The sequence below is a fragment of the Gouania willdenowi genome, chromosome 9 (genome assembly GCF_900634775.1).
Source record: "Gouania willdenowi chromosome 9, fGouWil2.1, whole genome shotgun sequence".
Classification (NCBI taxonomy): Eukaryota; Metazoa; Chordata; class Actinopteri; order Blenniiformes; family Gobiesocidae; genus Gouania; species Gouania willdenowi.
In genome coordinates this window covers 37,966,544-37,989,177 of record NC_041052.1, presented here as the reverse complement: position 1 = coordinate 37,989,177, position 22,634 = coordinate 37,966,544, and the positions used below count along the sequence as shown (strand labels likewise).

The 22,634-nt window shown below is 37.4% G+C and overlaps 1 protein-coding gene across 1 annotated transcript; it reads left to right on the top strand.

Moving 5' to 3' along the window:
* The first annotated feature begins 3,759 nt into the window (after positions 1-3,759).
* Positions 3,760-20,272, top strand: pik3ip1 (phosphoinositide-3-kinase interacting protein 1). The gene is made up of 6 exons (XM_028458528.1): positions 3,760-3,994; positions 4,101-4,229; positions 6,454-6,570; positions 11,449-11,592; positions 11,673-11,751; positions 18,349-20,272. The coding sequence occupies exons 1-6, from the start codon at positions 3,883-3,885 to the stop codon at positions 18,563-18,565; spliced, it is 798 nt and encodes a 265-aa protein (XP_028314329.1). The 5' UTR covers positions 3,760-3,882; the 3' UTR covers positions 18,566-20,272.
* Positions 20,273-22,634: the final 2,362 nt, after the last annotated feature.

The window sequence follows — 22,634 nt, the reverse complement described above, 5'->3', positions numbered from 1 at the left end:
TTCATGTGCTGACGTTGCAGATCAGCAACAGTTGAGATGACTTAGGCTATGGAAGAGTTCAGCCTGTCGTCGCTGGAGTCCAGACCAGCAAATGCAGTGAAAAAACTGCTGCTAATGGCATCTACAGGTTTCATTTCATTAAAGCACAGTGTAAAGTTACATTTTCCAAGCCTGTATTTATTTTTAGAAGACTTCTTCTGCTCTTCCACACTGAGAGATAACTAGCCTCTATTTCAGCTCCAGGTCTTTCTTTACGACCACCACGTGCCCCTTCATGTACGTGTTATTAAGCAGCAGACTGATGCGGTGATGTCATGCTTGGTAGGCAGCAGGGAATAGAAGCTGTGGTCACGTGCTCCATTAGAAGCCCTCTGCCAGCATCACAATAAGTGTCCATTTTCCAGCCACGTGAGCGTGGCTAATGATTGATTGATGCAGAGCTGGCGGTTCCCCTGCAACACAACACACACTAAAGCAGTCCTACACATCCAACAACAGACGGCCTGTGTTTGAGATGCCTGCCTCATAACATTGAACAAACACTGGTTGTGAAACGCTGGTTCTTTCTACTACAGGTTTACAAAGTGGTGAAAACCTCTGGTAAATTTCCACAGAACCTTAAACTCTGGAATTTTGGGAATATATTAAAAAATATGAACTTTACATGGGAATTATTTATTGCACCTGTCAAACTCAAGCATAGCGGACAAATCGGGTCCATTAGAGCAGTGGTTATCAACCTTTCCAGCTCGCAACCCCATAAAATAAAGGTTCCAGAGACAGGGGGGCCCCCCACTGTACCTGAAGGTGGTTGAACACAGACATGAACATTGAAGAACAGTCATGTGGAGACAGGGTCATCTATAAGGGGGATAAAGGGGAGAGATTTTTGGGGTCCATCCATAAAGTCAGGAAAATGATGGTGCATTGTTCTATGAATCTGTGATAACCACATTTATTTATTCATCTGAATAATATCCACTGTCATACAGAAAGTTTATTACTATTTGCTCCATGGTCTATATAGTCACCTTAGAGATGTAAATCATTGTTTTAATCAGAAGTAAAATGGGTTAAAAATGACTAAAAATGGTGAAAAGGGATTTTAAAAACCACAGAAATTTGTTAAAAGTTGCAAATTAGAGTGGGAAAAAACAGACAGAAAAAGTGTGAATATTGGCTTAAAAGTGGTAGAAATGGGGGGAGGGGGGATTGGGTTAATGTAATTTAAAGTTAGTTAGTTTAAACTCACAAATAAAGGGCATGACAAATCTTGAATGTGGATAAATTGGCAAAAATAAGCATGAAATATAATGAAGAAAGGTTAAAAGTGACGATAATGGGTCAACAATAAAACGAAAGGGGGGAAAAGTGGTGGAAATGGTTTAAAAGAGCCAAAAATATCTTGAAAATTAAAAAAATGTGCAAAAAAGACATTGAAATTTGATGAAGTGGCAGAAACGGGAGTAATGGAGCAAAAATGCATTAGAAGGAGCAAAAATATGGCAAGAAAGTAATGAAAACAGGTTAAAATATGGAAAGTTTGAGTAAAAATAAGCAAAAATGGGCTCAAATTGTTCAGAAAATATTCCTAGTTTCTTGAAGGCATCTGGTGACCCCCTCCCAGTGTCTTGTGACACCAAAAGAGATCCTGACCCCAAGGTTGAGAACCCCTGAGATAGATCATCAAATTTGGCCCATAGCAGGATTTAAAAATGACAGAAAAAACATGAATAATCGTGTTAATAATCTGAACAGCAGCCTACATTTTCATATGGTGTTGTCATTTAAAACTTTTTTTTTTTGTTGTTGAACATTTCAAGAGGTAAAACCATTCCAATGGTTTGGGTCACAGCAGGATAGTAAAGCTCACAAATGCAGAGCAGTTGAGAAACTCTGAGCTAAAGAGTTGTGACAGATTTGTCTACTGGTCATTTCTAAAAACTGGGTGAGCATCAATGGCAGCTTGATGAGTCAGGGTAACAGAGCCAACAATGGCATGAGGCCCTGCACATCACCATTCAGCTAAAGGATGAATACGGCCTATGAATGAAACTGATACTCTACTTAAATGAATTGTTGTGGTTCTTATGTGTTACAAGCCTACTGAATATTACGCCTTTTAAAAAGCTCAATGACACGTGATGGAGTTTAAATATCTCTGGAGTGACAGTAAGAGGCAGGATGCAGAAAGGTGAGCATCCTTTATAATATATAATACTAAAAACTGTCTCGGTCTCCTCTTCTGTCCACACGTACCACGCCATGTTTTCTCGGAGAGAAGTGGTCATGTGACCAAGTACGTCACCGTCCTGTGACGTGTATTTGCGTAAAAGTGTTTATATTGTGCTTTTGCGATACATTTCAATATTGAAACGTCCCAAATTCATCCTTATGAAAGAAAGCGTAAAATCATTTTAGCGATATATTTGAGTGTTTTAGGTGTTTCCATTACCAGTTTTGAATTGCGCTATTTTAATTTTTGAGCATTTCCAAATCTGTGACAGTTCCAACTCTGCGGCTTCGTAGCAGACAATGAAGCAGAGAAGAAGAGCTCGATTGTTTGCATCTCACGGTGTGCGCTGCCATTTTGTTAAGACGTCATTTCGATCAACTCGGGCTGCTTGAATCCTGCCTGAATTCCCGAGTCGGGGTCTCGAGCTCAAGGGCCGTTTTATTGCATTTTTCCAGTTCGTTCTGTCGGATTTATCCGTATTCCGAGTGCAACTGAACTCAGCATTAAACTGTAAAATAATTACATTTTAATGTAAAATTAAACTATTAAGTAAATTAATGTTAGGAATAGATCTTCGAACAAGAATATTTGTATTTCCTGAAGAAAATACAAGTGAGGAAGCAGGTGCTGGCCAGCGTCACACTGCATTAGCTTAGCAAAACACATTCCTTTACCTAACCCTATTTTTGCACATGTATTTTTAAAGGTGGAATTTGCCGTGTTAAATATGTTAAAATGAAAAAATACATGTGACAAAAAAAAACAAAATTTTAACCCTTAAGTGCCTTGCCCAAGGACACAATGACAGATACCACTGGGGTGACTGCCACCCTACTGTGGCACCTGGAATTCTCAGTGGCTTCCCATCCAACTACTAACCAGACCCAAACCTGCTTAGAGATCTAACGAGATCAGGTAATGACAGGCTGGTGTGGCCACAAATAGCTTAACATTAGCATTAGCCTAACATTAGCACTAACCCAGAATTACTACTAACTTAGCATTAACCTAGCAATAGCTTAATATTAGCAATAAGGTTTGAAAAAGGTTGAAAAAAAGTTGAAATAGGTTGAACGCATTAGTTGAACATGTTAAAGGTTGAATGGTTTGTTTGCAAAGATTTGAAGGTATAAACTGCAGCAGCTCCACTCAAGCTTAACCAGATGTTTATTAATGGGATAAAAAAAAATAATAAAAAAAAGTTAATGTAGATTCACACACACACAAAAAACAAAACAAAACAAAAAAAGTATAACTCATTAAGTTTAAAGGTTACAAATCACAAAAGCGATAGCATAAATCTGGGGAACTTTCTGAACGTTTATGATTGCTTAATTGTCAAAATCGGACAAACGGTGTAGGAGGAGTTAATGATGGACGGAAGAAAAAACGGATAACATCCTCACCATCAGAGATATTTTATAAATATCTAATAAAAACATTAAAGTGTTGGACGGGTCTCTTTAGGACCCGGGGGTGATCTATCCACGGTGGCTCCTCCTCCTCTGAAGCTGCTGCTGTTTACAGAAAAGCTGAGCTTCAGCTTCTGACAAAAACAAGGGCTGGGGCTGTTCATAGACCTACTGCAGGCTGCTGTCTGTCCCTGCACGCCTGGATTCTTCACTTTCACCTCATCTAACCTCACCATGCGGTGTGAGGACTCATTCCGTCACTTCTGCAGGATGTTTGTCACTCTACATGTTGTTGTCCTGAGTGTGGTCATCGTGGAGGGCAGTGCTTCAGATGAAGCTCCAGGAGGTACTTTCTATTTTATTCTATTCTACACTTTATTACTGTGCAGTTCAGTCCAAAACTCTGCTTGTTGCACTTTGTGTGTAAGAATGATGTTATATTTACCTCTCAGACTGCATGAGGTCCAGAGGTGAGGACTACAGGGGGAACCAGCAGACCTCCTCCACAGGTCTCACCTGTCTCTCCTGGACCAACTCCACCAGGGACTATGACGTCACAGTGCATCCTGACTCACACACAGGTATAAAGTGTGTGTGTGTGTCACTACTTTATGGTAGGGGCTTCTTAATGATAGTTTCAAGGACCCCCTCATAATCCTCACTAAACTCTAACACAATTTAATCATAATTTTACGAGATTAAAGTCGTATCTTAATAAAAGTGATGATATTTCAAGATTAAAATTGTAATATTTCAAGATGAAAGTTACACACAGGAAAAAAAACAGGAACAGAATTTACTGACATTTTACAACTAGAAACTGTTTCATTGCCAACTATTGTTTCCACATCATGAGGGATTTGTTTTATTGGTGTTAATGCAAAACAATAAATAAATATAGAGAAAAAAGACAAGATCAGGACAAGTGCAACCAGTGACAAAATAATAATAAAATATAGATAAAGAGTGTCTGAGGAACAAAAAAGAAAAGGACAATGGAATATTCAGATAGGGGATGATGTGTACATATATATATATATATATACGGTATACAGGATGATATATACTGTATACATTTGTGCCCCAAAATGCCACAGAAATGATCTTTATTTTGAATATTTCAGCTTAGATATTTAATATCTTTGTAGTAGAAATGACTAGGGCTGGGCGATATGGACCAAGGCGATATACGATATGAAGTCTTACCAAAAAAAAAACCAATTCTGGGTTAAATTTGTAATTTATTTATGCATATTGTCAAAGTATAAATCTCGATATATCTTGAATCTTGATGTATTGCCCAGCCCTAGAAATGACCTTAAAGAGTACAAGTACTAGCCTTGTATAACATAAAATGTGATTAATATATTACTAATAAACTATTATATCTTCTAATTTATGTTAATACTTGTACCTGATTATTAAGGCCACTTTTCTTTCTTTTGCTGCGAGCCAAGATTTGTTGTGTGTACGGAAACGTGCGCAAAAAAACAATAAAAGGATTCTGATGTGCACATTTATTTTGAAAATAAACATTTGAATCGAGTTTTTTTTGTGCAAGATTTTATATCCACTGAGACACTTCACGCCATGATTCTGACGATACGAAACGATACGATGTATCCCGATACTAAACAATACAATATAGACCTTTATTGCGATTTATCACAATATCAATAATTACAAATTTCATTTTTGCAAGTGCAAAATGTTGTGAAATCCAATTTATTTCATTTTTCTTTAAACTTTTTTTTTACTAAGTAAATGGTAACTAACTGTTTTTTTTAATTCTTTATTTTTCTGTATTTTTTAGTTTGAACAGCCACACAAAGTTTACAAAGGGTGGCAAACAACAAAATTCGACAGATAAAATAATGACGTAAATCGATGCCTGTGACCTTCACAAGTGCCTTCCTAGTTCTCAAAACAAAACTCAGAGAGAGATAAGATACAGTTACATTAAATTTAATAAACCTGGAAAAACAGAGGTTCAATTGCCCTCTTTTACATGTAGGTTTCAAAAATAATGTAATAAAAGAAAAGAAAACATACATACAGTATATACCCACATACAACACTTCCCACAGTTATTACAGTTATTAATTACAAATTAAACTTAGATGGACTTACAGAAATTCCTTACATAACCTGAGCATATTTTTTTTCTGCTTATTTGCCACTAAAACCTTTTATCTTCATACTCAGACATTCAAAGATATACAGAGGCAAAAACAGGAAACACCGCTGGCTATAGACTGTAGAAGCTTTAGAATGTCGTCTTGTTGTGTGTTTGGGTGCCAGAATAGGACGAATAGCGTTAGTGGACAACGTAAATTTAAGTTTTATATTTGATTCCAGTGGACACATGCTCAGAAAAAACAAAGACATTTGTGGTTTTGCCTCCAGGTTAAGCCCCGCCCAACGAACTATGTCACAATGTTTACAAACAATCAAAGGGTCTACTGTATATACAAAAGACTATCTGTAATTCAAGTACAAGTATCAAAAACAAGTGGTATGTTTAACAACGTTACTAACAATCCATTTGGACATTTTTTGGATTGATCAGATAATCGCGCAGTGAAATGTTGCACACACACCACACACACACACACAGAGAGAGCTGCTGCTGCTTCCTTTGTTTGCTCTCATGGCAGCCTGTTCATTGTAGTGTGATCAAGTACTGTTAATGATTAATGAATTCAGAGCTTTGACGACATCATAAGGGAAGATTTATTTCTACAATGTTACAGACGAGGGCTGTTTTCAACCTGTTTTTTTTTTGGTTTTTGTTTTTCCTCATAGGTGCAGGAGATCACAATTACTGTCGAAACCCTGATTCCTCCCAGAAGCCTTGGTGCTACATAGCTGGCCCTGTTGGAGCCACGCTCAGAGAGTTCTGCACTATTAAAGAATGCAAAGGTTAGTCAAACATGTGCATCACTGGGAGTATCCTTTGTTTGAGGTTTGTATAGATGTATTATTTAAAAATCTTGGTTATGCCTTAAATCACACATAGAACTCAAGGCCCGGGGGCCACATCCGCCCTTTAGAGCAGGGGCCACCAACCTTTCTGAAACTGCGAACTACATCAAAAGGACTGAGTTATCCAAAGGGCAACCATTTTGCTTTACACTTCTACTAAGATTTTAAGATTTAACATAAATTAGAGGTTAAGATAATAAAGGAACACCAAGAAACGCTTAAAAAAATGTATTAAATTGTTTCAATACATTCTAGAAGGGATTGTCAAGTTCACATTATAACAGCCACGAATGCTGCGTTCACACCGGATGCGTCACGAAATGTCCATACATCCAGATTACATACAAAGTCAATGGATAGATGCGTCCCAGATGCGAAATGTTTCCAGTGCGGCGGTGTGGTCCGATCCACACATCAAGTGCGTTGGCCATACGAGTGCGCTCCCGATTTTACACATATCCGCACATTCGCAATAGTTGAAAATATTGAACTTCTGCGACTGTTTCGCATGACGAAAGCCAATCAGAGTCTTTGTTGACGATGACGTCAGGCCGTCAACGCGGACACCGGTCTGTTCACCCATTCAACTATGAAGTAGAAGCTGTGTGTGACCACCTGGAGCTGTATGACACGGCCTTTATAACCGAGACCGGACTAGGAAGGATTTGGCGTGGAGGAGAATCAGCGAGAAGGTGGTAGTAGCAGGTAAAAGTTCTCTCTGTAGCACTGAGCTAGCATAGCATTAGCCGCTAATCACACCGGCTTTTTTCACTGGTGGTTTATGTTTATGAGAGGAGAAAAAAGAACGCAGCTCCTCGCTTCAGCAGGCAGTGAAACTCACCGAGTTGGATGTGTCGCTGGTGGGAGGGGCTTTACTTCAGACGCGCATCTGAAGCGAAAGGGGACATTTTTTGATCCTGCGCACTCTGCGGCACGTTTTGTGCGGCAGATGCGTCCGGTGCCGCAGAAGACGCATTTGGCCCCTGAACTAAAATAAGTTTGACACCCCTGCCTTAAATCATCTTGAAATAAATAAGTTTTTGGTCTGATGATTCTATTCTTCTGAACTCTTTTGAGTAGATTGGGGAAAAAATAACAATAAAATTTCCTTTTGCTGTTTTTAGTAGAAAAATACAATAAAAAAAAGGTTATTGTCATCAGTCATCAATAGCTCACAATGAACAAAAGTCCTCATTGGGTGAGTTAGCCAGATGTTAGCATCTGTGAGAAGTCCTGCATGCGTTTAATTGAAGTCAAAACATGTCCCACAACAACAAAGCCCTGAACTCACTCACTCACTCACTCACTCACTCACTCACTCACGTGTCAGGAAGTCGAGTTAGAAGAAAAGCAAAGGCTGCTCCTCCTCAGCCGGGCCCTGGAGACAGCGTCTGATTGGCTGTTTTTACAACCTCAGGGTTTTTTTTTAACTAGAGCAGAGTTCATAAACAAACGTGTCTGTTGGAAATGGAAAAAAGAGCAGATGTTTACATCTGCAGCTAAACCTCCTTTTGTTTGAAACCGAGTCCAACCTGTACCTGTGAAGGAAAAATGCATTCACTCTGTTTGTTTGCATCGATGGAGAAACGTTTTAGCATGAACTTAATGTCAGTGATATAATCTATCATAGTTTAGAAATTAATTAGGGGGAAATTAATTATGTCACAGAAGGTCGAGAAATATTACAAATAAAAAAAGAATAAACACTAAACAAAGAAAGAAAAGCAAAAAAGAAAACATACATAATTAAATTAGACTGTTAATTAAATAAGGATTAAATACAAGTGCAATATTACAGTAGAAAAAACAAGATACAAATACACAAATGTTCAAATATAATACAGATATATACGGGAATCAGAAAGCTGCTACTAGTACTCACATTTGGAGTACATACATCATTATTTGTTTACCAGTGCCTGAGTACACCTTATTAGTGAAGCAAAAAATTGTCATTAGCATTTACTCCGCCTCCGGGTCCTAGTGCCAGCCATTCGGTGAAGCCTGTTCCGTTTACCGTTTTTACCGAGGTCCGTGTGTGTTTAATAACTGTGTGTGAAAGTCAGCATGTTTATGCCTCCATCCATTCACTCTTTTCATTATATTCATGTCTTTTAAGGCTCTTATTAACTCGTCTCAACTGGAGTCCATCTTGGATTATGTCAGTCGCGCAAGCGCAGCGCAGAACAATCCGAATTAACTTAAAGCGGAATTAATCAAGCTAAGTGTTTACAAGGTAGAGGAATTATCTAATTTGGAATTAAAATGGGAATAAGTCAGCCACTTAATTCAGATTTAAGTTGAATTTGGAATTAAAGAAGCATTAGGAATTAAGTGTTTACATGGTCAGTTTAAAGAGGAATTAACTTTTGTTCTGCTTTAAAGAGGAATTAAAGCTCCCTTGTAAACATGGCCAATGAAGCAGAGAAGAAGAGCTCTCCTAATGGGCCTTTACCCTCCCTTAAACAGTGCGTGGCTGATGCTCTTGTGGCTGAAGTTAGTGAGTAATCACAGACTGTTGAAGACACAAACCCTGTGAATAGAAGTCCTTTTGGACTCGCTAACTACAGCCACGTACTGTTTAAGGAGAGCTTTTCTTCTCTGCTTCATAGCCTACCACCAAACCGCAGAGTTGGAACTGTTGCCCCCTGCGGATACAGATTTTTTTGGGGTCACATCTGTTTTTATGCTCTTTCGGTAAACAAAAGATGCTTACATTGGCATCTTTATTTTTTTTCATTTTTTTTTTTTTAGAGCAACCAAAAGCAACACAAGTTGTCATTTTGACCGAAAAAATCTATGAATGCGTTTTGTTAGTCATAAATCTTTGAATAAGTACAAAAACTTGTAAAACAGTGAAATATCCCTTTAATGCTCATGTGCGGGGGTGGGGGTGGGGGTGGCGGTCACTAAAACAGAATTTTATTTAAAAAACATTGCAAAAATCTGAACATTTTTCTCTCTGAGCCAAACTTAGAGACTAATGCATGCTTTTATCACTAACAGGCTGGTCTACATAAAAAGTACAGTAAAACAGCTCCAGCTCATTAAAAATTACTAGAGAGAGAGCACATATGACTTTATTTTAAAATCTTTGCACTGGTTGCCTGTTAACATTATTTTATTAGTTTGTAAAGCGCTACACGGCTTCGCCCCAGACCACTTATCAGAGATGGTTTTAGTTTATGAACCCAGACGGACCCTCAGGTCCTCTGGTACTACTCTTTTTACTGTTCCAAAGAGCAAAACTACACATTTTGTAGACTCCTCTTTCAGTTTTTAGATATGCTCCAAGACAGAGGAACAGCCTGCCAGAGGAGCTGAGAATATTTTTATTTTTAAACTCAACCTAAAAATATATTAATATACTTTGGCTTTTATGTGGTGCTTTATTGTTTTTATGCTCATTTTAATGTTTTATATTTTGAAAACTCTTCCCTTCTCTGCTTTGTTTTTATCTCTGACTTTTTCTTATTTGTCATTTTTCTTTAATTATTTTATTAGTGTGCATTAGTCTCTATACCTTTTTTTTTTTCTTAAATCGTTTTTAACTTTTGTCAGTCACTTGAGCAAAGTTCTGTGACGCACTTTGGACTACAATTGAATTTGTAGGAAAGGTGCTAAATAAATAAAGTTGTATTGATTGAACAAACCTTGTAAATTGGTCAGCACACCACAGTGATGCAATCAGGTGAAAATGATCTAATTCTTCCTGAGATTGTGAGATGAAAAAGTTAAGATCATCAACCAGTTTTTATCAATGCTTTTTTTAATCAGATAAAGACAGTGTTATGCGTCACAGATCAACAAATCCAAGATCATTTGCTCAAAAAGTTGACATGGTAAGAAAAGTTCCACGCATTGCATTGTGGGATGTGGAGTCCTGTAGACAGATGCACAGACGTAAATTGGATTTCTGCCTGCTGAAGCGAGGAGCTGCGTTCTTTTTTCTCCTCTCATAAACGTAAACCACCAGTGAAAAAAGCCAGTGTGATTTGCGGCTAATGCTATGCTAGCTCAGTGCTACAGAGAGAACTTTTACCTGCTACTACCACCTCCTCACTGATTCTCCTCCACGCCAAATCCTTCCTAGTCCGTTCTCGGTTATAACAGGCGTAAACTGGATTTCTTATGTTTCTTTGCCAAGGAGGACAGTAATCAGCTAGACTCCATTTTTGTTTTAGTTTGTTACCGGTATTCCGATTCTGATATCGCCTCACAAGACTCCACATCCCACAATGCAATGCGTGAAACTTTTCCGATAGTGATGCACCAAAAATTCGGCCCCCGAAAATAGCCAAAAACAGCACTTTTGCTTTCATTTTGTTATGTATTGAATTGATTTATTCAATGAATCTTTAACGTTTACGCACACAATTACAATGCTTTATTGATGAGGTTAGTACATATACATAAATTTGATTTTACTAATAATTGGCATAATTTTTATTTCAGTGTTTTTCAGCCTTGGTTTTTTTTTCTCTCTTTTGGTTTTCGATTTACGCCTAGAATTTCCATTTTGGTGCATCCATATTTTCCAACATTGTCAATAAAATAGTGTTTACAGTGGAGATCAGAACAGTAGATAGTCTTTGATTTATTGATTTATGAAGTCTAAACTTAATCTTTATCTGATTAAAAACGGATCGTCTCCAGCTGCTTTAATCATCAATCTAATAATTAAATGAATAATACGTGTACACATACTGAACTTGTCAATGACCACTAATAAGAGGTTATTGCTGGTTTAAATTGCATTAAATGATATCCATAGACTCCACTAATAATGCTGTGTTAATAATGTTGCTTCTTTAGAGCAAACTACTGCAGCCGTCAGCACCGCGTCCTCCACACAGAGCTCCCAACCTGCCCAACCTGGTGCTGATGGGAAGCCAGTGATGTCAATCAGCCAGCGAGTGCAAACGGGGCCTAAAAAGAAGAAGGACCTCGGCCTTGTTGGTATGTTTGTGACACATGCGTCCACATGGTTTTGTTGTAAATTGATGTTAAAATGTATTTTTTGTGCATTTTTTTTTCAGGCAAGATTCTGGGAATACTCATGATGGTAGTAATCATTGCTCTTGGAGTTGGTATCACTCTGGGATACTTCTATAAGAGGTCAGTTTATAAATCAATGCTTTATTTTTCAATTATTCACCAGAAAACCAACAAGCACTGTTAATATTTCAGGCTTTGGACCAAAAAAAAAACAATCAGAGATGAATAAAATGTGGTACATATTAGTTAAGGGAATTCCCTTAAAGGAATGGATATATATATTTGTTTGGGCTTTTGCGTTGACGCTGCTGCGGACAATAACTAACATATTTTAATATGTTCCTGAGTTGTTCTCCTCCACTACTGATGCCAGTCTGACCCTAAAACTCTACCAAAGGGACATTTCTGTGTTTTCCCCGATTGAAAGTTGTTGACAAACCAATGGCGGATGTTAATATTTTGGCTTTCAATGGAGGTGCACATTTTAGGAAATGCTCAGGTCTCAGAGTGAGGTATCAGGAAAACCTCTGTCATTAATCAGATCAAACACCATCAAATGAAATGGCCTCAGGTTTCAAAATAAAGCCTCAGGCCTTAAAACACGACATGATGTTGTATTTTGAAGAAAACCGGAAGTTTACATCATCATGTATGCGCTGCTTCAGATATGAGAGTAAATTGAAAGCTGTTATTTTCTATTTATTTATTATATTATAAGGTTAAGACAGGGGTCACCAACGCGGTGCCCGCGGGCACCAGGTCGCCCGTAAGGACCAGATGAGTCGCCCGCTGGCCTGTTCTAAAAATAGCTCAAATAGCAGCACTTACCAGTGAGCTTTTATATATATAGATTTATTTATTTAGCTATTCTTGTTTAAATCACACTTACATGTAACTTAGAAATGACAATACATATATATAAACACTTAAAATGTAAAGTGTTTTTTGTGTTTAATACATACTTGCCAACCCTCCCGATTTTCCCGGGAAACTCCCGAATTTCAGTGTACCTCCCGAAAATCTCCCGGGGCCACCATTCTCCCGATTTTCTCCTGATTTCTGCCCGACATTGTCCGGGCGGACCATCCTTCACTGAGCGTCGTTTCCAGCCGAACAATAATAACGATTACACCGTATAAGAAGAGGAAGAAGACTCTTCTTCCTCTTCTTATGCGGTGTAATTATATTATTGTAATAATAATATTGTTGTAATAATAATAATGATTACACCGCATAAGAAGAGGTGTAATCGTTATTATTGTCCGGCCGGAAACGACGCTCAGTGAAGGATGGTCCTCCCGGACAATGTCAGTGAGGAAATCGGGAGAAAATCAAATCCAACCATGTGTAGGGAAGTGTTTCTGTTATGGTTATAGCCGTTGTTGTATAGGCTATGTTTCATTTTCCTTTTGTTGATTATTTTTATTTCAAGCATACATTGCATAGATTGATGGATAATTTATGCAATGTATGCCTTTTTTGTTTAATTTTATGTTATTTATTTTATTTATTCTACTACTACCACCATTTACCATTTGCACGGGTACTGTGGAATTTGTGCTTTACTTTATATGTGTTTTTCAAATAAAAGAACACTGTGAAATTGAATTATTTCATTTTCTCTTTAAAAAGCAAACTACCCCCCCCCCCGCTTTATTTATTTAAGTGTGTATCAAACTGGTAGCCCTTCGCATTAATCAGTACCCAAGAAGTAGCTCTTGGTTTCAAAAAGGTTGGTGACCCCTGGGTTAAGATATGTAAGCGTTTCATTTAACTATGTATTTATTAATCAAATAATATGTTGATATATCAGGGTCTGCTAAAAAAAAAAACAACAACTTTGATTTATCAATGTATGAGGCCCTACAGCAGATATGGGCAACTGTTGGCCCCTCAGACCCCTAAAGCAAATCCCCAAAAATTGGAATTCAAGAAGTTAAAAGGAATATAACATACACAAAATAAACCCCAAAACACACTGCAGGCAAATGTGGCCCAAATCTGATCTTCAAATCAGATTCAGGCCACTTTCATATGTGGTTCTGAATCAGATACAGATCGTATCTTTTTCAATGCGACCTCAGTGTGAACGGTCAAGGTGGTTTTAATGTGCTTTGGATACGTTGACGTCACTTTATAGCAACAGCTGTGTGAGTAATTGCTGCGCTGCAAAAAAACCCCAAAAAACCAAAAAGTGCTGCACTTCAGCTGTCAGCGCGCTGTCCTCTGATTGGAGAAAAGAGAGAGACAGGATTAAGACAGGCTTGAATCATCCACTGTTGAATCAATCCTCAAGAACATAGATTAGCCTTATATTTGGCACATGGATTATGTAAATAGATCCACTGTTTCTGGCGCGCACTGCTCACCTGTGTGTGTTTGATGTGTGGTGATCTGATGTTGATATTAACAGTTGTTAATTAAAGCAGGCTAACCACTAAAACAATGGTAAATATGTTATTTTTATGAGGAAAAAAATAGGTTTTAATTGTCAATTTCAGGTCGGGCACAGATATAAATACCTAATGTCTGTCGGACCTGTTGGTTTCAGTTTTGCTCTGTTGGGTTCTGGTCAAAGCTTGAATAAGGTTCATATCATAAATGGTCTGTAAATAAAAGTGAATCGGCACCACAAAAAGCCAAAACTAAATAGTCTTTCTCTACCTGCTCATTCATTCTCTGGATCCACGGCACAAAAACTTTGAGACAAACGCGACAACGCGCATGCGGGTCACGTTGGAGCCACAAACCGTTCACACTGGAGTCTGTTACTGGTCACATTAAAAATGGTAACGTGAACGGATTAGAATTGAGCATTAAGGCTTGCAGCAGTGTGAACCCAGCCTTAATGGACAGCAAGTACACAAAAACACACAAGAAAATACACAAAATGACCTTTTAAACAAAGATGACTACAAAAACGCAAAAAACAACAACACATTACAGAATAGCTCCAAAGACACACAAACAATTACTCAAAATGACGGGAAAATACAGAAAACAGCAACAAAAATGCATAAAATGACAGAAAAATACACAAAATTACAACAAGAACACAAAAAATGATAAAAACACACATAACGACGAGGTGCGAGAGAGCGTGCACGAGCTCAGTTTTCCTCGTGCACAGCTCTGTTTACAAGTTGGAGTCGGCATCGCTCATACAAGTTTACCTTTCAAAAGAAGATTTCCACTTTTCCCACTATGTCAGACTCGCCACCGGTAAGTGAAAAGGACCCGGTGCGCACCGGGCACGAGCACGTACGGCGGCCTTACATAAACATATCACCAGAATGATTGACAATTAGGAGGACCAATAATTAAGATGGAAGTTGAAGCCAAAATAACATCGTCCACGACACCTAAAATGCTCAGTTTGGTAATTATTCTGAATGCTGACAAGAATGTTGATAACGTGGCCCTCAGATCAGATACAATCACATTTCTGGGGCCCCTCCTGTAATAGAATTGCCCATCCCTGCCCTGCAGTATACAGTCTCCTAATTTCTGGTTAATTCCAAAAATGTATTACCATCAAAAGTTTATATTTTTAAATATTCCCCAAACTTCCATGGAAATGTTCCACTTCTTTGCAACCCTAATTACAAACATTAAGAATCAGACTTTCTATGGTTGAATGAGGTCCTGGAGCAAAGGCTGAATGGAAAGTGATGTCTTCACACTCACTACAGTTATTATGCAACATGGAAAATGATGACCCTGATGTTTGCCCTCGTCTTCTATTTTATTTATAGCAGCTCATCATCAGTTAGGAAAGGGTTAAATCACAGAGCTACCTTTGAGCTCTAGTGTTAGTGTTAGTATTAGTGTTAAAAGCCTCCTGTCAAGAGGCTTCTGTGTAAAACCTCATTCCTTTCTGTGAGAACAGGCTTCCTGCCAACCACTAGTGAGGTTTCAATGTTTATGGACACTGAACTCTTCCACAACACTTGTAAGAAAATGATTGACTTTGTTAAAGCAGTCAGAGGCGGAGCCTATAGTTACTATTTTCATGCTGCCACCATTTCACAACATGGTGAGGAAGGTTGTTTTGGCTGCTTTGGACCCCCCCCAACGTAGTTGCCAGCTTGGTTTTTTTTTTTCTGCACCATCTGTAATGTGTTTTTCTTAAAGCTCCCTAATGTGAAGGTTTGGCCCAAAAATATACTGAAGGTATCCCTATATTTTGCTCTAATGGGAAAAAACATTTCACGCATGGAAAAAACTTCATTTAAAAATAATAAAATTAATAAAATCACGAAATCTAAAATATATTTATTAATATAAAATAAATGTGCACCAAACAGGATCTTCTAAGAATGGGCAAGAGAACTGATTGGTCAGGAGGCGGGACTTTTGTACTCGCTCAGATCTTATCCAGCACTAAACCTGGTCCAGACCATTTTTATTTAGCACGGTAAGACATGAGCCAGCGTCACAGCACAGCACACAGCGAATAATTCCCAGGAGTTAGCGTGATAAAAACAGACCCAGATTTGTAGTACAGAGGTGTATTCCAGAAAGTAGGTTCAACAAACTCTAAGTTTATCCATAAACTCTGGGTCAACATACCCAGCGATGGGAAACTCTGGATATCTGATTCCATTACAGCTGGTATGAAGTGGATCAATCAACCCTGAGTATGTAAACCTTGGGTTACTTACGTGCACGTGCGAAATTAAAAAGCCATCATCAATTGAGCAAAGATCACATGAACTACCATGGCAACCACCCAGGAGAGAGTGATTTATTTCATCCTGATGGGTGAAATAAGCAGGTGTTTGTGGAATATGAGCCTGTTCTAAAGGTGCGTTCACATAGAACGCCACTTCAGCATTTATAGTTGCTTAAATCGCCTGTGATTAGTCGCGCTTTTTGGTCGCTTCATCACTTCATCGTTCCAGTGACGTAACAACCGGGGAATAATATGAATAAAATGTGTCTGTGGAGCCGGGGCAGCATCGCTGTGAGGGCTACTGCACTGAGAGGGCTTATTACTGTAGGTTTACAGCACTTATCATAGACAGCTCCACTTGTACTTACGGTTTAAATGCTCAACTTACGGAGTTTCTAAAGGATGAGTTCATTTAAAATTTTATTAGAATTTAAAGGTGTTTTCAAAGAGTATTTGACTTCCATTTGGCCCTCCCACTACAGTGGCTACAAAGACAGCATATATTGATTTTTAATGTAATGCAGAGTCATCACCACGTCCAAAAAAGCCTTAAAAACATATGACTGAGCTTAGATTCAAACCTCCGACCATACTCTCCTTAGTGCGCTTTCTTACGCACTGTACCACCATAACTTTCAATATATGATGACGATACATTCAGCTGTATCACAGTACAACACAATGTAACGTTAATGTTGAGCCTTAAATGTGTATTCATTTTAAATTGACATTTTTTTCCTTTACATTTGCCACATTTGTTTGTACCCAGGGAACTTTACTACAGAGTAGTAGATGTTTTAATGCAGATCAGCCTTACAGTGTCTTTCACTAAATGCTCTGTATCCACATTGTTAGAAAGAAAACTACTGTTTGCAAGAAGAAAAAAACATTAAGCGGCACAGAATTAGTAATGATGTGAGCACGTCTGTGGTGTGTGATGTTAAATGTGTGTCAGATGATAGTATCAAGGTGGGCGGAGCCAGGTAGAAACCCAGGGTTTCTTAGACAAAACCTGCCAGCGAGCAGGTTTAGTTCACGGACAATGTTACCATGGTAACATACTCAGAAGAACATACCTCGCCTTCAGGAATGAGATACTCAGAGTTTCCTTCATTTGAGCCTGAACATACTCAGAATTTGAACATAACCCACTTCCTGGAATACCCCTCAGGACCTTTGTGTGTTTTTTTGTATGTTTTTTTCGAGTCCATTTGTTGATTAATCGTTGTTGTTCTTCTACTATCTACTCAATTTGTGTGTTTTTCTTTCTGGAGTCATTTTATGTAATTCTGTTTGTCTTTGGAGTCATTTTTGCTTATGTCCAAAAACATTCCGTTATTTGTTCTGTTATTTTTGTGTTGTTTTGTACATTATTGTTTCCGTTAATTGTGGTGTTTTTTGTGCATTTTTTGTAATTTCTAGGTTTTTTAGAGTGATTTGTGGATATTTTGTTGTTTTGTATATTTTTCTACTATCTTAGAGTAATTTTTGTTTAAATCTAAAAACATTCCGTTAATTGTTCTGTTATTTTTGTGTTGTTTAGTAAATTATTGTTTTAGTTTATTGTGTATTTTTAAAGTTTTTTAGAGTGATTTGTGGATATTTTATTGTTGTCATTTTGGATATTCTTCTATCTACACATTTTGTGCATTTTTCTGTAATTTTGGAGTAATTTTATGTTACCCTGTTTGCTTTTGCAGTAATTTCTGCTGATGACTAATAACATTCCGTTAATTGTTTTCTTATTTTTATTTATTTTTTGTCATTTTGTATATTATTGTTTTAGTTTATTGTGGTGTTTTTTGTGTTTTGGAGTCATGTTTTGCATATTTCAATTGTTTTGCATACTATTGTGTTATTTTGTGGGTGTTTGTAGTTGTTTTTTGGAATTATTTTGTGTGTTTTTGCTGCCATTTTGCACCTTTTTGTCTCTTTGTACGATGGCACCCTGAGCCGCCAGCCGCCCATGTCTAGTCTCGTGTGTCCCAAGGCCAGTTTTCATTCTCCTTTCTGACACTTCTGTTTTTATCGTGTGTGTTTAGGGGGCGGGACCTGAAGAAGAAGCACGAGGAGCACGTGCACGAGCGTGAGATGCAGAGGATCACTCTGCCGCTGTCGGCCTTCTCCAACCCCACCTGTGAGCTGGTGGATGAGAACACCATCGTGATCACTGCAGAGCACGACATCACCCCTGTCCAGGAGGGTGGGGAGGGTGGGGACCCCCTCATGGGCCCACGAGCTGGCACACCTGGAGCCTGAACTGCTGCGTTTGAGCAGGACTGGGATTTTTATTCTGTGGACAAAAACATAAACACTCCTCAGTTGTTCTTTGCACCCCCTGCTGAGTTCCGTGTAGCCTTCAAAGAATCAGCGTTGAATGCTGTGTTTTCAAAGTGGACGCTGACTCATTGTGGACACTGTGCTAACAATGAGAAGCCATAAAAGGTGCATCTGTTACGAGACATCAATTTATGCATATTTGATACTTTTCAGACGTTAAAAACACAAAGATTCTCAGTCAAATGGACTTTGGCTGGTGTGTGTTGTTGTTACTGTGGGATCTAATGATTGGATCTTTGCCCACGAGTGTGTGATGTTTTTGGGAAACAAAGACGACTTTGTCTCAGACAGACGCATCAGTGACGGACACGGTGTCTAAAAATAGTAGCAGTAATTCCTTGTGAGGCGGGATGAGGGAGCCAGAGTGAAAACTGGCCCACAGAGGAAACTACCATAGCATGATACTGGGGAATGCAGTTGTTTGGTTCTCCTCTGCCTGGGTCATAATACGTCTTTTTGTTTTTTGCAGCGGTTGAAACAGACTCGCACTTTTCCTCCACAGGTTAAGGAGTGACAGGAAATACAAAGAATGCTTGTTAGAGCCCGATATATAACAAGACCCCACTTGTTATCATTTTTTGTTTTAATAAAATCTAAAAACTGGTCAATAATGTAACAAGATGCTGAGCCCAAAACGTAAAACCTTTTTGTGGTTGTTATTACATTACACAGACAGAGTGACGCATGAAGTCACATGACTGATGTAACGGTGAATTGAAACGTTATGATTCATATTTAGATTTTAAATCAGTAAAACACTGCTTATATAGTTTTAGTTTTTTTTTTTTTTGTATTTTTGTTTTGGTTTCAAATCAGTAAAACATTACATTATGGGGCAGGCAAAACTTTTCTGCCCTATTAGTTAAATAATTCTGTTATATCATTGAGTGAGTCAATGATTTATGGAATAAAAGGTTTATTGCTACAATGTAGAGAGTAGTATCATACACAAATGTGTATTGCCTTCATATTTATATATCAAAGTGCAAAAAGTTTTTACATTTTTTGAACTTGTTACATTATTGACCAGGTGTAAGATTTTGGGATTTTTTTTTAAACATTTTTCATTACATTTTGGGCTCAGCACTTATTGACCAGTTATTACACGTCAGGTTTTATTAATTTTTAAAATAAACATTTTGGGTCATTGTCGCATATCTGGCTCTGTGTGTGTGTGAGACCTTGTGACTGAGTGAAGTCATAAATGAAGTAATTGACTTTAACTTCTTTCTTCCAGCCCATGATGAATGCATGTCAATGTTTGCCTGCTGTGTTTGTCTCATTGCATCCGTACACGTACACGTACACATAGTCAGTGTCTGCAGCCTGCCAAGGACACACACATGTTCACTTTGTTCCATGTGACGTGTTGATACTCCATTTCAGCACTCCATTCAATCCTATGGTGGTAACGCGTGTTTGGTTACTGGTGCTACGTTATAGGAAACGTTCACCATTACATCCTGTTGCACACGCTGTTGTTCAGCTATAGGATGCATTCATGGGTTCTTACAGTAAAGACTGTATAATGTGTTTTTTTTTTTTTTCTGTTTCAGTAACTGACAACATCAGGACTACTAGCCTGAATATTTTGTTAATAAAGGTTTGTTAACTGTTTGCACTCCATAACCCTATCCAGCCTTTTTTTAAAAATCCTCTTCAGGGTCACATTTTACAGAAGCGGATTAGGGGGAATTTTTATGGAGAAAATCATTTTGGCCAAATAAAGAATAAAGTCAAAATGTGGAGATTTAAATGAAAAAAATTGAGAATAAAGTTGAAATATAATGTCGAGAGTAAAGTAAAAAAAAAAAAGACCAGATTAAAGTTGAAATTTAAAAAATTAACTCAAAATACACTAGTTCAAGCGAGATTCATCTTTCTTCTTTTTGAACAGTATGTTAAGTTGAGGTTTTGTTTATGGAAATTTTGGGAACACTTTAGTTTAGGGAACACCTATTAACCATTAATTAGTTGCTCATTACCATTAGTAACATATTGGCTTTTAATTAGTCATCATTAAGTACTTATTATTGGTTTATTCTTATTAATGCCTTATTATACACTTAATGGCTGTCTCACACTCCAAACAGGGTTAGGATTAGGGTTAACGTTAAACCTAAACCCAACATGTTGAGATCATAATTCATATACAACAACTTCCTTACTTACTACTAATAAGTAATAATTCTGTGGTTATTGCGAGAAAACTCTTAGTTAATGGCTTACTGGTTGTATAATAAGGCCATTCAGAATAAGGCATTAATAAGTACTTAATGACTAATTAAAAGTCAATACGTTACTCATTTGTATGCTAATATGCAACTAATTAATGGATAATAGGTGTTCCTAAACTAAAGTGTTACTGAAATTTTTTTCTCCCGACATGTTTCAGCTGTTTTTTTGAAACTTGAAAGGAACCATCAAAGGCAATCAGCAGAACTCCTCTGATGAAGACTAGCAGTTGACAGTCGAAACATGTCGGGAGATAAAACATGTCCTGAAGAACCTTTTCTGAATAAACGAAACCTCAATTAAACATACTGTTCAAAAAGAAGACAAAATTATTCTTGGTAGAACTATTACATGGAAGTCAAGTGAAACTTCAAAGGAACATCAAAGGCAATCAGCAGAATTCCTGTGACGGAGACGAGCAGTTGACAGTCGAAATAAAAATTTGCTGAAGAACCTTGTCTGAATAAACAAAAACCTCAACTTCAACATACAATATTGTGATAAAAGTCAAAGGTTTACTAATAAAAGCAATTCTATGGAAGCTGACTAGGGCCGACTTGTCTTTTCGACTAAAATCTCAGCATTATATTTCAACTTTATTCTAGAAATTTAATCTTTAATTTAAAAATTCAACTTTAATCTCGAAATTTTGACTTTTTTCTTAATTTGCAGAAAATTATTTTCTCCATCAAAATTGCCCCTAATCTGCTTCCTTAACATTTAGAGGTGGTGAAAAAAAAAAAATCAATAATCGATTAAATCGCAATTTTATTATTGATGATTAAATTATAATTTACATTTGTTTTTCATAATTTGGATATTTAAGTTACACTATACGAGTTACTCAAAATAATACACTTTGCTCTTGAAGTTATCTTTTTTGTATTTGGGCAATATTACATGTCATTATTCAAATCCCCCAAAAATGTAGCTCCAATCACAAAAATGTGATAAATTATTGAAGAGGGTAAAATGCTATTTTTTCAGGTGTTATTTGCATTTGAACATTTTATTTCTTAGATTAAAAATACATTTTGATCAAAATATTTATTTATTTTTTAACAATAAAGTCAAATTATGACGAGCCTTGTTTATCATGTAAAAAATCACGTCCTATAAGGTTCCAAAGACATGTTAGCCTGGGTGAAGGAAACCACAGGTAGAAGTCAGATTTTGGCGCTCTTGTCAAACACAGCAACGTCCTAATACACGCTCTTACCTTGAAAATGGCAACTTTCGGTCGCCCCATATGGAATTATTATTCATTTATTTTTCTTTAAACAGAATATTAAAATAAACTTAATTTGTGTATTGTTTGTTCTCTTGAATATACCATTTTAAAAACATCAAAAAAACAAATGAGTGTAGTTATTTTGTTTATTGATGTAAAACCAAAACATAAATGCAGAAAAAACAAAAACCAGGCATACAGCGTTAATGTGATTTATAATCCGAATATCAACGGCAAAATCCTGTTCTGTTTGTGTGATATTTGGATAATAACAGGCAATTTAGGGTGAGAGCTGTATTGTTTTAAGCCTGTCACACAGTGAAAACAAAGACACGAATAGACTTTTTGTCCAGGATCAAAAAAGAACGACACATGAAGTCACATGACTGACGTAGTGGCGAATTGAAACATAAATACATAAATAAAATGAAATGCGGAGATTACGACAAACACTTGATCACACTAGCAATTTCCTAAAAATTTCCCGGTAAATGTCCAAATATCGCACAAACAGAACAAGAT

Bases quoted from the DNA above. Each gene is read 5' to 3' on its own strand.
- pik3ip1 (XM_028458528.1), top strand. From the start codon at position 3,883: ATGCGGTGTGAGGACTCATTCCGTCACTTCTGCAGGATGTTTGTCACT. The intron at 4,230-6,453 runs GTATAAAGTGTG...TTTTCCTCATAG, and splicing joins GCATCCTGACTCACACACAG to GTGCAGGAGATCACAATTAC. The intron at 11,752-18,348 runs GTCAGTTTATAA...GTGTGTGTTTAG, and splicing joins CTGGGATACTTCTATAAGAG to GGGGCGGGACCTGAAGAAGA.